This window comes from Pieris napi, chromosome 22, assembly GCF_905475465.1.
Source record: "Pieris napi chromosome 22, ilPieNapi1.2, whole genome shotgun sequence".
Taxonomy (NCBI): domain Eukaryota; kingdom Metazoa; phylum Arthropoda; class Insecta; order Lepidoptera; family Pieridae; genus Pieris; species Pieris napi.
The window spans coordinates 1,583,490-1,599,711 of NC_062255.1; the positions used below are offsets into that span (position 1 = coordinate 1,583,490).

General features: G+C 33.5%; 2 protein-coding genes across 2 annotated transcripts; one reads left to right on the forward strand and one right to left on the reverse strand.

The window, feature by feature from the left end:
* Positions 1-556: 556 nt before the first annotated feature.
* LOC125060580 (mitochondrial 2-oxoglutarate/malate carrier protein) lies at positions 557-11,532 on the reverse strand. The gene is made up of 7 exons (XM_047665519.1): positions 11,315-11,532; positions 10,867-11,085; positions 7,931-8,024; positions 5,247-5,332; positions 4,847-4,949; positions 4,215-4,333; positions 557-1,227 (listed from the first exon to the last, which is right to left on the reverse strand). Exons 1-7 carry the CDS (start codon positions 11,398-11,400, stop codon positions 1,047-1,049), a joined length of 888 nt encoding a protein of 295 aa, XP_047521475.1. The 5' UTR covers positions 11,401-11,532; the 3' UTR covers positions 557-1,046.
* Positions 11,533-11,955: 423 nt separating this feature from the next.
* LOC125060576 (SET and MYND domain-containing protein 4-like) lies at positions 11,956-14,938 on the forward strand. The gene is made up of 2 exons (XM_047665516.1): positions 11,956-13,452; positions 14,558-14,938. Exons 1-2 carry the CDS (start codon positions 12,089-12,091, stop codon positions 14,886-14,888), a joined length of 1,695 nt encoding a protein of 564 aa, XP_047521472.1. The 5' UTR covers positions 11,956-12,088; the 3' UTR covers positions 14,889-14,938.
* Positions 14,939-16,222: the final 1,284 nt, after the last annotated feature.

The window sequence follows — 16,222 nt, forward strand, 5'->3', positions numbered from 1 at the left end:
AAAATAATCTCAATAAAAATTTTGACAATTATAAAAAAAAAACAAACAAATGAGTCAAGAATATTTAAAAAACACATTCAAAATGGCAGCATAATTTTGGCACAAATATAAAAATCATTTATTACAACGGGTTTATCACAATTTTGTGTTTCATACACATCGGGAAATCATTTAATATACCTAGAAAAAATCATTATTTTTAAACTTCGTGAATTATAACAAAAATTTGGTGTATAACTACTGAATATAATATAATTTTGTGAATAAAAAAAATGCTATAAAATTGTAAATAACAAAAAATTAATTAAATGTGATCTCAGCTTAAGCATTGTTTGGAAGCACTGTTTTAGCATTTTTTTTGTATACAGAAATAATTTAAAAAAAAATTTTTTTAGGAAAACATACAACCATCTAAGTGATTTCATTAAGATTTATAGAACACGGCCCTTGAAACATAACTGTAGTGTCGCCAAAATGGTCGTTCGTAAAAAAATCGATCAAATAAATTTTTAATGTTCGATTATTTTTTTTTATCGCGCTGACTTTTCAAAAATAATCTTGATACTTCATTTCCAGTTCAAATCTATAGTCTATGTTTACTCTATGGCATATTTTGTATCTGTGACCACGCCGCGCTTGGCGCCATTATTATCACACGACCGAGTTACAATATATAAAAGCAATGGTTTCATAAAATTAAAATATATACTCAACAAATAAGAAAATTTAAGTTAAATAATTACAAAAAAGTGATTAATTTTGTACTAATAAGGAACTGTCAACTACATTTATACTTACAATGGTTTTGAACCAACACTAACTTTATAAAAACACATTAACTTAAATATATATATTAGTTTACACCGTTATAAGTATTCTGTCTCTTTTCATCAGTGTAAACACAATTTGTTGAAAAGAGACGGTAGTAGAAATGAGATTTTTATCAAGCACGTGTTTTTTTTTTTACTTTTATAATTACGCAGTTAGCTGGTTTTTTAGCTTTCTATAGCTAAATATATTAACTTAAATGGTTTAAGTCTTAATAATTACGTATACTTAAAGTAAGCAGCGTTGAGTTGTTCTAGGAAGATGAAAGTGAGCACAGTGTGTGGACCCAATCGGGCGTAGTAGGGCACGAATCCTTTCCACAGTGATAACACCCCTTCGTTTTTGAGGAGATTTGACACTACTGACATTTGACTCTGACCTTTGGCCGCGTTTTGTATTCTGTAAGTAAAATAATTTTTGAAATTAGAATGTCATCGTTTAGCCGCGTTTTGTGTTGTATAAGTAAAATAATTTTTGAAATTAGATTGTCATCGTTTAGCCGCGTTTTGTGTTGTATAAGTAAAATAATTTTTGAAATTAGATTGTCATCGTTTAGCCGCGTTTTGTGTTCTATAAGTAAAATAATTTTTGAAATTAGATTGTCATCGTTTAGCCGCGTTTTGTGTTCTATAAGTAAAATAATTTTTGAAATTAGATTGTCATCGTTTAGCCGCGTTTTGTGTTGTATAAGTAAAATAATTTTTGAAATTAGAATGTCATCGTTTAGCCGCGTTTTGTGTTGTATAAGTAAAATAATTTTTGAAATTAGATTGTCATCGTTTAGCCGCGTTTTGTGTTCTATAAGTAAAATAATTTTTGAAATTAGAATGTCATCGTTTAGCCGCGTTTTGGGTTGTATAAGTAAAATAGTTTTTGAAATTAAAATGTCATCTTTTAGCCGCGTTTTGTGTTCTAATGGGTGTCCCAACTAGAACGCAATTTTTAAATTTTAAATAAAACACAGATATTTAAAAAAAAAATCTAAAGGTGTTAAATCGCACGATCTAGGCGGCCAATTCTGGTCTCCAAAACGCGAAATAACACGACCGGGAAATGACTGATGCAGCAATTGAATTGTTTCTCTGGCTGTATGACATGTGGCGCCGTCTTGTTGAAACCACATGCCCTCCACATTCATTTCTTCAACTCTGGGCAAGAAAAAACTGGTTATCATTTCACGATACCGAACACCATTGACTGTTTGCGCTTGACCTGCCTCATTTTCATAAAAAAAAGGTCCAATGATTCCTCCAGCCCAAAAACCACACCACACAGTGACACGTTGAGGATGCATTTGCTTGTCGTGAATCACTCGAGGATTTTCCTCACCCCAAATGCGACAATTCTGCCTATTGACGAAGCCATCAAGATGGAAATGGGCCTCGTCACTGAAGATGATTTTATCGGCAAAATCAGCATTTTCATGTTGTCTCTCCAATACCCAATTAACGAAGTCCCTTCGCTGTAAATGGTCAGCTGGCTTCAGTTCCTGAGTCAATTGAACTTTGTATGCATGAAGATGCAAATCTTTCGTCAAAATTCGCTGCATAGTGGATTTGGAGACACCAATTTGCTGAGCTCGCCGTCGAATTGAGGTGGATGGAGTTTGAGCGACATCATCACGTACAGCTGCGACATTTTCGGTCGATCGACCTGGTCGATGGCGCGTTGTTGTCTTTACATCACAAACAGATCCAGTTTTGGCAAATTTATCCATTAATCTTTTTACAGTTGACTCTTTTGGAGCATTATTGTGACCCCACATTGATCGCAATTTGCGAACTGTAGCCGCAAAACTTTCACCATTTTGGTAAAACAATTTCACACTGAGAATGCGTATTTCATTCGTGTAGCGCTCCATTTTTACTAACCTCGTACCTTCTACTAGCAAAAAAAAACAATTGTTGAAATGTCAAACAATGACACTTCGAATGGCGTCAAATTTAAAAATTGCGTTCTAGTTGGGACACCCAATATAAGTAATATAATTTATGAAATTAGAATGTCATCGTTTAGCCGCGTTTTGTGTTCTATAAGTAAAATAATTTTTGAAATTAGAATGTCATCGTTTAGCCGCATTTTGTGTTCTATAAGTAAAATAATTTTTGAAATTAGATTGTCATCGTTTAGCCGCGTTTTGTGTTCTATAAGTAAAATAGTTTTTGAAATTAGATTGTCATCGTTTAGCCGCGTTTTGTGTTCTATAAGTAAAATAGTTTTTGAAATTAGAATGTCATCGTTTAGCCGCGTTTTGTGTTGTATAAGTAAAATAGTTTTTGAAATTAGAATGTCATCGTTTAGCCGCGTTTTGTGTTGTATAAGTAATATAATTTTTGAAATTAGAACGTCAACTGTTAGCCGCGTTTAGTGTTCTGTAACTAAATATTTTTTGAAATTAGAATATCAACTCTTTGGCCGCGTTTTGTGTTCTATAAGTAAAATAATTTTTGAAATTAGAATGTCATCGTTTAGCCGCATTTTGTGTTCTATAAGTAAAATAATTTTTGAAATTAGATTGTCATCGTTTAGCCGCGTTTTGTGTTCTATAAGTAAAATAATTTTTGAAATTAGATTGTCATCGTTTAGCCGCGTTTTGTGTTCTATAAGTAAAATAGTTTTTGATATTAGAATGTCATCGTTTAGTCGCGTTTTGTGTTCTATAAGTAAAATAGTTTTTGATATTAGAATGTCATCGTTTAGTCGCGTTTTGTGTTGGATAAGTAAAATAATTTTTGAAATTAGATTGTCATCGTTTAGCCGCGTTTTGTGTTCTATAAGTAAAATAGTTTTTGATATTAGAATGTCATCGTTTAGTCGCGTTTTGTGTTGTATAAGTAAAATAATTTTTGAAATTAGATTGTCATCGTTTAGCCGCGTTTTGTGTTCTATAAGTAAAATAATTTTTGAAATTAGAATGTCATCGTTTAGCCGCGTTTTGTGTTCTATAAGTAAAATAATTTTTGAAATTAGAATGTCATCGTTTAGTCGCATTTTGTGTTCTATAAGTAAAATAATTTTTGAAATTAGAATATCAACTCTTTGGCCACGTTTTGTATTCTGTATGAAACCTAGTTGGAACCACGTATTACATTTTTAAAATGAAACTTCTTGTATCCCAGATACTCTTATAATAATATAAAAAAGCTAGATATTTCAGAAATTGACGGTTTAATGAAGAAACAGAAGCATTTTAAAATTTTAAAAAGCTATATGAAAAATAATTCAAATTTAACTCTCATTTCCCGGTTAAATAAAAAATAGGTCCTAAGTTCGAGTTCCACCGTTTATATAATATATTGGATTCTATATTTTTCTAGTAGTCTCTTATTTAACTGGAAAAGGCCCTCCGCACTCAATGGCGCTTCTTTTTCGATGAAAATAAATACCTGGTCTTAATGATATCCACGGGCATCGAAGCGATGGTGGTGACCAGACCAGACACCATGGACGCGCAGAAGTGCAGCGTTATACCAGCAGGAACGTAACCCACAAACATTTCCCTAGCCTGAAAAGTAGAATTGTTAATATAGTTAACGAATAACACTAAGGTCGTGGATTCGAACAATTTGCTCACATAGTGAAGGAAAACCGTGAGTATACCATTACAAAGTCAAATAAATTTTTGACATAATGGAGTCACACTTAGCGGTAAGTATCGACTTTGGATAGGGTGAGATTTCCCAACCCTAAGTGAAACGAGACTTAGCGCTAAGTCTGACTTCCATATGTCAAAAATGTATTGGAATTTGACACATGGGAGTTACACTTAAGTACCGACCTTAAATAGGGTATGATTTCCTAACTCTAAAGGTAAGTGAAACTTACCGCTAAGTCTGACTTCCATATGTCAAAAATGTTATGGAATTTGACACATGGGAGTCACACTTAGGTAAGTTCCGACTTTGAATAGGGTGATATTTATCCGATCGGAACTATATACTACTATGTACTACTATAATATGATATATGATACTGTTCAATAGGCTAGAGATAATGGCCAACACTGAGTCCGACTTACCTGTGAGTACGTGCTAAGTTGAGCCGCATTAACGACCATGGCCCGTCCAACTGTGGGCATCGCACCACGCCATAACTTCAACACGCCTTCTTCGCGAATTATTCTGAAATTATTTATTCAAATTAATTTTAAAATCTCTATTATCTAAACCTTTTCTGTATTACTACTTAAAAATTGGTATCTCAGTCTTCCCAAACCTGTCACAATAGTATCCAGTTCTGATGAAGAACTAAGGAAAACGTTTAGTAGCAAATACAGGCCAGTTCGTAAGCTCCACTCAGATAGCAAGTAGCACTCAAAGTGTATAGTCAAGATACTTCTTCAAACTTCGACTAGACTTCACGTATACTTTGACCATTAATACGCCCAACCGTATAGTTGATAGAAATTGAATACTGACCTCAACAAAGCGTCGACTACATTCTTATAATTCCTTCTTTGTTCCGCTGGCAATCTTCCGTCAGCTGTCATCCGAATTAGCGCCACCTACACATAAAGAAACTTGACTACAGACAAAATTGGCATTTAAATTATTTATTGACAGATTATATTGTTTTATTATTTAATAAAACAATATAATCTGACAATTTTATAATTGATTATATTGTCAAACTTTAAAAGTTTTATAATAAAGTTATTTTTATGAAACACGTATTTTTTGATATACATAAATATCTTACTGTTCCTGGGTCATAACAAAATAAATCAGTGCGCTACAACCTCTTAGGTCTTGGCCTCAGATTTCTGAATCTGTTTCATGATATTTTAAAATCTAATAGGCAAGTAGGTGATCAGCCTCCAGTGCCTGACACACGCCGACGACTTTTTGGGTCTAAGACATGTCGGTTTCCTCACGATGTTTCCCTTCACCGTTCGAGCAAATGTTAAATGCGCACATAGAAAGAAAGTCCATTGATGCACAGCTGGAGATCGAACCTACGACCTCAGATATGAGAGTCGCACGCTGAAGCCATTAGGTCAACACTGCTCTGTTCCTGGGTCATGGGGACCACCCCCATGGGGGGTCATGGGAGTGGTTTAAATAATAGAGGAGTTTATTTTTACTCTATAACTAGTGGACCCGACAGACGTTGTCCTGCATGATATTTCAAGCAATTAGTAAAGCAAAGTATGAAAGTACCGACTGCAGCGCTATCTGGCGGGCTGATTTGTGAATCTAAACCATTCCCAGATCCCCTTGAACACACACAAAAAATTTCATCAAAATCGGTCCAGTCGTTTGAGAGAAGTTCAGTGACATACACACTCACAGAAGTATTATATATATGCCAATCGCGTACAAAAATAGAATATGCGAAATAATGAAACAATTTGCTATGAAACAAATGAATGTAATGTAACAGTTGAAGAAAGTACCTGCGTCTGTCTATACTCTCCGGGCGCAACTCCGACGATTTAAGAAATCGCTACGCTTATAAAACTAAGAAAGCCTGAGTAAGAAAAGTGTACATCATTGGCTCGTACAAAAATTTTCCATGTAATTGAAAAAGAAAATTTGAAAGGAGCGAAACAAAAAATAAATAAATCATACATATTAAGAATATATAGGACGCGTGTTGTATGATTTTAGCCTGAGCAGCGGCGCTACGACCTTTTAGGTCTGGGACTCAGATTTCTGCATCTGTTTCATGATAATTTGTCAATCTAATAGGCAAGTAGGAACTTTTTGGATCTAAGGAAAGTAGGTTTCCTCACGATGTTCGAGCGAATATTAAATGCCAACATAGAAAGAAAATCCATTGGTGGACAGCCGGGGATCGAACTTACGACCACAGGGATGAGAGTCGAACCCAAAAGCCACACTGCTCTTAGACAGGCTTAAGGGCAAATTAAAAAAAATCTTTCAACTGGATTTAGCAAACTCTGGCCATGACTTCTCTAAAGTACAAAGAACTGTCAAGTGACTAAAATAAATCAAATCGCGTAAAGTTATAATTAACCATATCTGTTCCATTCCTCTTTATCTACTTTGTTTATACTTGTATGTTATCGCCTGTATTGACTTTGAACTTGAGTTGTGGTCTATTTTCGTGTCAATCTTGGCATAAACTCAAACATGAGCAGGTCAATGTGCCATGCAATTTTCCGTTCCCATAGTGATGAAGTATTGTATTGTAAAGACAACGTAGACGGACTATGGTATAGACCAGGCATCAGCGTACAGCGTGTGAGATAGCAAATGATCGACATATGTCGTATTTACAGTTTTAATTCATTGAAGATTGCTTATTTTTGACCAAAATACACATTCGAATGAATAATTCTTGAACAAAGTTACTGAGTCGTGACAAAATAAGCTACTTACCGATGAAAGGTTATGTTTGGTTCTTTACGTTCACTATAGCTTTTACAGCCAATTATGCAACAATTCACCATGACTGACACTTTAAATACACCTCTTATAAGGATAAAGTCTTAAAAATATGGGTTTGACTTGGGTTTCACAGATTTATCAGTTAGCCGTGAAAACTTGTTTACCACCAAGGGTTCGGTGGTGAATAAATAAAACCCGATACGCAAATAGAGACAGAAAGACTGATACTCTGTTTCGCTCGCACTTAAGTATTTCACGTATATGCCTTCTCTCTTTAGTTATTATTGTTATTTTAGAAGCTCATCTAGTTCTATACTCTATCTACGAAAGACAATTATTTATCAGGCAAAAGTTCCCGCGAATTTTATTTGTCAAAAAATTCGATTGCCAATTGACAGATTAGGGTCACCCAAATTCACAGAGTACAAAAAGTTCATAGCCAGGGTTTTTTAGAGGCTCGAGACAAAATCACTTTTCGACCGTCGTGACTATCGCTAAACGATTTATATGTGAATGACATTAGCTAACGCTTTGTCACGTGACCTTTTCATATAAATTCGTTTGGCAATTGGTTAGCCATGTAAAGTGTGGTAGTGATTTTGCTCAGGCCCCGAGCCGGTATTCCAGAGCGTACTACAAACTTAAATTTAAATTCAAAACCTGTCAAAACATTTATTGACATTCAAGTTTGACATAATTGACAGTCTGAAAGAATGATTGATCCCTGAAAAAAAAAAATAGTTTCTTACCTCTGCAGGTGTTCCTACGAAGGCACCAATAGAACCTGCTGCAACACCTAGTGCAGTTTTCACTCCGAAACCCGGCGCTTCACCTCCGTGTCGCCTGAAATAGAGTCAGTACATTTTAAATTTATGTACCTATTACATTTTTAGGCTGTAAATTCATGAAATCATGAAGCAAGAGACAGTGTGGTGACCACACGATACCATATTTTGGCTTTTAACCTAATCTGTGAAAATATGTTTCGATAATTAATCTCTTTCATAACAATATTTTTTTAAACGGTTAACCAATATCGATGTAAATTGATATAGAGTAAGATTTAAACTCAAACTCAAAATAACTTTATTCATACAAGAATACTTATGAACGCCAACAGAAAAGATATAAATTGATTCTAAATTTACATTTACTACTAGTTTGCAAGTCAAGGGCGTAGAGCGGGCTAGAAACTCTCCGCCACTCTTTTTAATCGCCATGTGACTGACTCTAAGTCATATAATTTTTTTGTAAAGCAGAGCAGAGTACAGTTCTTGTATGTTTTTGACCCACGAGGGTCAAACAGCAGAACTAATAAGCTTCGATTTTGAATTATTAATATCATTAGATTTCTGTGTAACAATCATATTATATTTACATATATTATATAACATATATTTACTTCATATATATATATGTTAAGCATACAGACATATATCCTACCAAGTGTCACATGACTGAAATAGGCTTCCGGAAAGTGTAGTCAGTCTTTGAACTCCTTTAAAAATAGATTGGATAGTTTCTCCAAATCTCAAAATACACGCGCATCAGCTTATTAAACTGCTAGTGTGTTTATATACATAATAATAATAATACGGTTGCCAAACTTGGGCATTATCTCAGAAAGTTGAAAGCATGTTCTCAACTGTCTGAGGAAGAAATTCAAAGAGGAATGGAAAGAAACATGGTGGGTGTAACACTGAGACATCGCAAAAGAGCAGAAGAGATAAGATTAACGACCAAAGTAGAGGACATTATAAAGAAAATAATTGATAGCGATAAATGGCGCTGGAGCGAGCACATGACGAGAGATAGCAGGTTGAAATGGACAAAGAAAACAGAAAGGCAACCACGAGATGGAAAAAGGAAAAGAGGAAGACATCACGGGCAGACGAAATAAAGAGGAGGCACAACTTGGACAAAAAGAGCTAACTAGAGAAATGAACGGAAGCAGCTGGAAGAGGCCTTTGTCACAGGTCACGCTGATAGCAAAAACCGGCACATTTGTAGATTAACTAGTTACTAGGTGTCAGTAATAAAAGCTTAATAACAGACCTAAATAAAATTCCACAACCGGAGTCATAAGCAAAGGCCAGTATATCATAAACAAAAGGTTATTGCCATTTGATATATATTTTTCCATCGTAAGTATAGAACAGAATATTATCAAACAATAGTATCAATAGGGTTGATAGGTCAAAACAGTTCACAACACATACAATTTCATCACAAATTTTATGCACCTAAAACTTTGTAAGACAGAAGGACTGAATTAACTTTTCCTTAAATAAAATAAATCAGTGCCGCTACAACCTTTTAACTTAACATTTACATATGAATCTGTTTCATGATCATTTGTCAATCTAATAGCCTCTTGTGCCGGACAGACTCCTGTCCACTTTTATGGGTCTAAGCCAAGCTGGTTTATGCGCAATGGACTTTATGCGTACATCGACAGAAAGTCCATTGATGCACAGCTGGGGATCGAACCGATGACCTCAGGGATGAGAGTCCCACGCTGAAGCCACTAGGCTAACACTACTCAAACTAGTCTAGTTTCTAATAAGCATTCATAGGCGTCTCTCGCTGATCAGAATTGTAATATTAACTGTACATAAGTCAATTGTAACAAAGTTATATACTTGTAAAGAATTTGCCTTCCGAGTTGTAAACTTTTTAGAATTTATTTATCTTTATCAAATCCATCTAAGCCTCCATATTTTGCACACAACTTCTAGTGTCTCATTGTCATTTTTGTCCTATACAAACAATTTGACTGTAATACTATATAAACCAATATTATTCATGATGTCATGGTTTTCTATTCAGTCAGTAATGTTTACTAGTCAAATTAACAATAGTATGAGAATTTGAAATGATCATTTTAAGGCATGTTTGTAGCAATTTTTAAGAAATACTTTTAAGTTTCTTGGCATGTTCTTACCATACCAGACAATATTCTCGTTCATGCCTACAATCTAGCTCCCATAATAATAAAAACGAAGTATTCTTTCATCAATTGTGTCTATTGTTTCTATCAAATTAATTTTAAGCTATAACGAAAGAAGACAAATGAGTTCTTTGAAACAGTGCAATTAAAATGATTAAGTTTTTAAGATTAGGGAGTTAGTATGTAAGGGATCATAATATATACAAAATGAATAACTACAAGTATGTATATAATCAGTGTAGACTCAGTTTCTGCACTTAGACCTACATTTGATCCATGTATATTACGTTAAAATAAATATCATTATATTTCAGTTTCCTACTTTTCAAAATGTAACAGAGATAAATCTAGTCTCATAACCCGACAATTGATGAGGGTTGTCAATGATTCAAACTGCTCTTTGTTGAATACAGTCAAGTGGAAGGAGCTGGTACTCAGGAGCTTCCGTCCAGAGGCGAGAACAGTACTCTATAAGGGGCCGAATTTGCATGAGATTGCCGGGACTGAAGTACTATAGGCCTAGCTGAGCACACCAAGATTCTTTAAGTCTACAAGACTGTCTACAAGACAAAGTTGAATTTATGAAGGTTGAGAAAAATAGAGATATAAAAAACAATAGGGTATGAAAAAAGTATAGCTTGTAGCACTGAAGAAACTGAAATCCTATGTTATAACAGGAAACATATAATGATAATTATAAGACAAAACCTGATTTAATTTAGACAAATTACTTACTCTCTATAAGTGTCAAATAACCAGCTATAAACACCAAGACGTGTTGTTGTATAAGTTGCTTGTCTAAGCAGGCCAGCAGATAGTCCGGTGTATAATGAAGCAAATCCCTCACGAGCAACAATTTCACCAGCTACAGTGAAGGATGATCGACCACCACCACTTAACTGCATCCGGGTTTTGATTAGATCAAGTGGTTGGACAACACATGTAGCTGCCATACTGAAATAAAAATTTCAATAACACACCAAGATTACCAATACAAGCATTTTGCAACAGTATGTTAGTTACATAATATCAACATTACAATAAAAAGTTAAAGGTCAATAACATCAATCTAAATATAGTGTAAGTAATTAAATAATTTTCAAGTTTAAACTAATTTTACCTACATTATCTTTACGTATTAAATTATATATGTTATTAAGCGCTTGGATAATAAATTACACACCCCGCAAATCCACCAAAAGCAAATTTCAATCCATTTGGAATATATCTTTCCTTTACTGGTGCAGCTTCATTTTGTCCTTGAGCCATATTTATCGCTAGATATTCCGATTAATTGCGCCGCGTTTATAAATATAAAAACAAAAACTCCCAACAAAACGACTGATCGTAATGTTCGCCACGAAATGCTGATTGCTGAATTGCTGAAGCCTGAAAATTGAAATCAATACATCAGTTGTCAAACAAATATTATAAATAATGACACCTACTGTCATTTTATAATATAAAGTGACATACTGACAGTTATGCTACTTATAATAATGTTTGTTTACTGTAGGCCATAATATTACGGACTTATTATTTCAAATATCTGTCGTAATTTTAGTGCATTATCCTGTGCACTCTAATCTAAATTAAATATTCAAATCGTACTTTTGGGTGCCTGGCTAGCGGTCTTATTAAGTGGCAGCTAGGTGAGGGGTACCGGGTTCGATTTCCGGACCGAGGGCAAGTTTTAATTTAATTTAAATTTTTTCTCGGCCTTTGGGACGGTTGTGGGGTACCGGGCGAGTGCCTAAACCGTACATGGAGGACACGGTCGAATTTTCTAAAGACAAGCACGAATTATAAAAAATCCTATACTGGCTAATACACAAATCGTGCCAGAGCCATTAAAAAAAAAAGTACTTTGTTTGTAAATAATTGAAACTAATAAGTAATAATACGAATCGATTTTAAAAACAATCAACATTTTCTGAGAATTCTTGTTTGTGTAATAATGTTTATGCAACCCAGATTATTTAATGAGTTCTTGGAAAAATCAGGATTTGACACTCAAGTTTATGATGCTATGAAAAGCGATGACTTAGCTGATGTTGTTATAGTAGCACTTAATATTCTCAAAAAAACCAATAATCTTCCAGACATACCAAAATTAAACAAATGTGAAAAATTGTCTAATACACTTCGAGAAACAGGAAATAAATGTATTCCAACTATGGATTATAAATCTGCATTACAATGCTATAACAAAGCACTTGCATGTGCACCAAATAATTCTAAGGCAATGGCGTTAGCTTACAGTAACAGATCGTATATTATGTTTACATTAAAACGGTTCCAAAATTGTATCACAGATATAGACCGTTGTTTCTCAACAGGTTGTCCAGATTTTATTAAGCAAAAGCTACTTAAAAGAAGAGAAGATGCAACTAAATTTACACACAAGGATTCACTCTCATTAAGTACTCTTAAAGTCTTTACTAATAATTTTTTTAATTTTAATGCTGTTTGTCATACAGATGTACCATTTGTTTCTAAGGATATTAATATTGCAGTAGAGTTTTCACAACCAAAAATTACTGCTGCTAATTTTATTAACAGTGGTACAATAATTGCTATGGAAGAAGCATATATGACGGTGTTAACAGCAGAGAACCAATTTAATACCTGTTATGATTGTCTCTCTATAACACCTAATTTGATACCTTGTAACACCTGTTGTTCTGTATTATTCTGCAGTGAAAAATGTAAGCAAAATTGCAATGAGCAATACCATAAATATGAGTGTGAAATTATAAATGTAAGAGAAAAGTTTTGTAACAGCGTAGGACCAAATTTGATGATTAAGTCAGTTTTAAAGCTGAAAACTAAATTAAAATGGAATCAATTTATTAAAGAATCTAAAACATTGGGAAACAGTCGAATTGAACAAAGTACTATCAGGGAAGTATTTAATCCTACAAGTGATTGTTCATTGCTAACATTTCCTGAAAATAGAACATTTGTTCACGGTATTATTTACAATGCAAGCTTTTTATGTGCAGCTTTACTGCATTATGTCTTAAAAATTCCAAAGTTTATGCCCACATCAAACAAAGATGAAGCTCTCAGAGCTTTAGCACGGCTAATGATGTATTTATGTGTTAATGGTTCACGAAGTTATGTGGTTCAGGCTGTAACTGATTTAGTAAGCAACCAGATAAACCCCCAACAACATGAAAATATTGCTTTATACATATTTTATTCAAAGCTAAAGCATGAATGCAAACCAAATGTTATTGTCTCATGGATAAACAATAAAGCAGTATTAATTGCTGTAAAGAAAATTATGCCTGGAGAAGAAATAACCACTTCAAATATGTAAGTATAACAATGGCATTTCTTCAACCTCTATGTTGAATTCAAACCAAATACACTTCTTTGATATTAATCACAAATCTTGTGACTAAGCCAATGAAATGAGCTAGTCAGACACTTGTAGTATTGGTTATGATAAACTCTATTTAACCAACTTTGAAAATCCTGTAAGACATTTGAAGTTGATGAAAAATCAGTTTTGATTGGTTAAATTAATTCCACAGCCTACTTTTGCTGATAAAAAGTAATAATTTTGCAACATAATAATATTTATATATATTACTAGCAGACCGGCCAAGCGTTGCTGTGGCTAAGGATTTAATTATATTACAAAGTAGTAACCTATTCAAGGGAAACGGTACGATAACACCAATCATGGGGACCACCATGCTTTTTTGGTGGTAAGGCCATTAAATTGAAGCTTATTTGAAACGTTTGTACTTTCAACACAGTGCCATCTGTTAGAATTGTGGCTAAATAATAAATAAATATTATGCAAAAAAAAAATATTGCGGGTATAAATTGAATTGAGATGTAAGCTATCCTATCTTTTAAGTTAGATCAAACTGCACACAGTGTGCAAATTTGATTGAAATCGGTTCGGTAGTTTAGGAGTCCATAGCGGGCAAACAACGTGATTAATTTATATATATTAAGATACTAGCTGGCCTGGCGAACATCGTACCGCCTAACAGACGATTCTTAATTTTTTTTAAATACTTATTCTGCTATTCGGGACACCGGTCTAGCTAGTAAGATAAAAAAAAGAAAGTTGATAATACAACAAATACATTATGTCAAAAAATTAAAATTTACCTTCCCGGAACCCCTCCACTAACACTTGAACTTTATGATATGGTATTAAAGTTCAAATTTACTTACGAATATTATGTATGGGAATATAGAAAAGTGTTGTTTTTAGACTTTTTCACTTATTTTTTTTAATTTTTCTCTCCGTAAGAACCATCCTCGTACTTCAAGGAATATTATAAAAAAATAATTGGCCAAATTGGTCCAGGCGTTGTTGAGTTATGCGCTTACCAACACATTTTGCCATTCATTTTTATATTATAGATTGATTTTTTACTATTACTACATATTATTACAGTGAACCAACATCTAGGATGCCCCAGCATCATGTAAATATAAACCTACTTGTGGGCACAGGAAAGGTTTGCACATGCACGAAATGCACAAAAAAAGATTCTAAGAATGATACCCTGTCTGCCGCTCAAATAGAATTCATTAAACAAGTTGGGTTAAATTTGTCGGAAACAAATATTGATGTATGGCCCATTAATAAAGTAATCGAAAAATGCAAAGAAATACTGGATGATTTAAGTGATGTACCAAATTCTAAAGAGTATCTAATTACTTTGTCCCAATTTCGAAAATGTCTTACTGTCTGTGAGGGTTTGAAAACTGAAAATATTCTATAAATGTCACTCATATAAGCCATTAAATGTAATTAAAAGAGGTTCAGATAAAATGGTTTTATTTAATGTTTCCTGTGTTATCAAAATATACTTGTATACTTGTATGGTAAATATGTGAATGGGAATTTGTGATGTGGTAACATGTGTAATACACATGACAAAGTAACATTTTATATCAATCAAAACTTCGACAACTTTTGAGTTTAATAGAGTCCAATTCTAATCTGTAACTGTGCAGACTTGGTATTGTTCAATCCAGTCATTTGGATCTCTTTTAAATGCCTGCAAAAAAAACAAAGGTATAAATGGACTATGGAGGCACTTTTCTACACCTGTATTTAAACCAAAACCCTCTAAACAAAGTCAAAGAGAAACCTAATAAAAGAAAATAACAACTTTCTGTATATTTATAAATTTTTTTTACGTTATCAGCCTTACATTCCTTGTTCTATCTGTTTCAACACAAAAATTTTTCACTGGGAAAGCCAGGATCTTATTAAGAGTTTTGGTTACTTATTAGTTATTTAGAAGTAAGTAGAAACATTGAATTATTAATTGATTAAAAATCAGTTTTGATTGGTTAAATTAATTCCACAGCCTACTTTTGCTGATAAAAAGTAATAATTTTGCAACATAATAATATTTATATATATTACTAGCAGACCGGCCAAGCGTTGCTGTGGCTAAGGATTTAATTATATTACAAAGTAGTAACCTATTCAAGGGAAACGGTACGATAACACCAATCATGGGGACCACCATGCTTTTTTGGTGGTAAGGCCATTAAATTGTAGCTTATTTGAAACGTTTGTACTTTCAACACAGTGCCATCTGTTAGAATTGTGACTATCAAATAATAAATAAATATTATGCAAAAAAATAATATTGCGGGTATAAATTGAATTGAGATGTAAGCTATCCTATCTTTTAAGTTAGATCAAACTGCACACGGTGTGCAAATTTGATTGAAATCGGTTCGGTAGTTTAGGAGTCCATAGCGGGCAAACAATGTGATTAATTTATATATATTAAGATATTGATTTTTTACTATTACTACATTTATTACAGTGAACCAACATCTAGGATGCCCCAGCATCATGTAAATATAAACCTACTTGTGGGCACAGGAAAGGTTTGCACATGCATGAAATGCACAAAAAAAGATTCTAAGAATGATACCCTGTCTGCCGCTCAAATAGAATTCATTAAACAAGTTGGGTTAAATTTGTCGGAAACAAATATTGATATATGGCCCATTAATAAAGTAATCGAAAAATGCAAAGAAATACTGGATAATTTAAGTGATGTACCAAATTCTAAAGAGTATCTAATTACTT

What these genes read in the sequence shown, in the direction of transcription:
- LOC125060580 (XM_047665519.1), bottom strand. Translation starts at nt 11,400, where the DNA reads ATGGCTCAAGGACAAAATGAAGCTGCACCAGTAAAGGAAAGATATATT. An exon ending in TCGTAGGAACACCTGCAGAG is followed by an intron (nt 5,333 to 7,930) that starts GTAAGAAACTAT and finishes CTTTATGTGTAG; the next exon opens with GTGGCGCTAATTCGGATGAC. An exon ending in GTAGTCGACGCTTTGTTGAG is followed by an intron (nt 4,950 to 5,246) that starts GTCAGTATTCAA and finishes AAATAATTTCAG; the next exon opens with AATAATTCGCGAAGAAGGCG.
- LOC125060576 (XM_047665516.1), top strand. Translation starts at nt 12,089, where the DNA reads ATGTTTATGCAACCCAGATTATTTAATGAGTTCTTGGAAAAATCAGGA. An exon ending in GAAATAACCACTTCAAATAT is followed by an intron (nt 13,453 to 14,557) that starts GTAAGTATAACA and finishes ATATTATTACAG; the next exon opens with TGAACCAACATCTAGGATGC.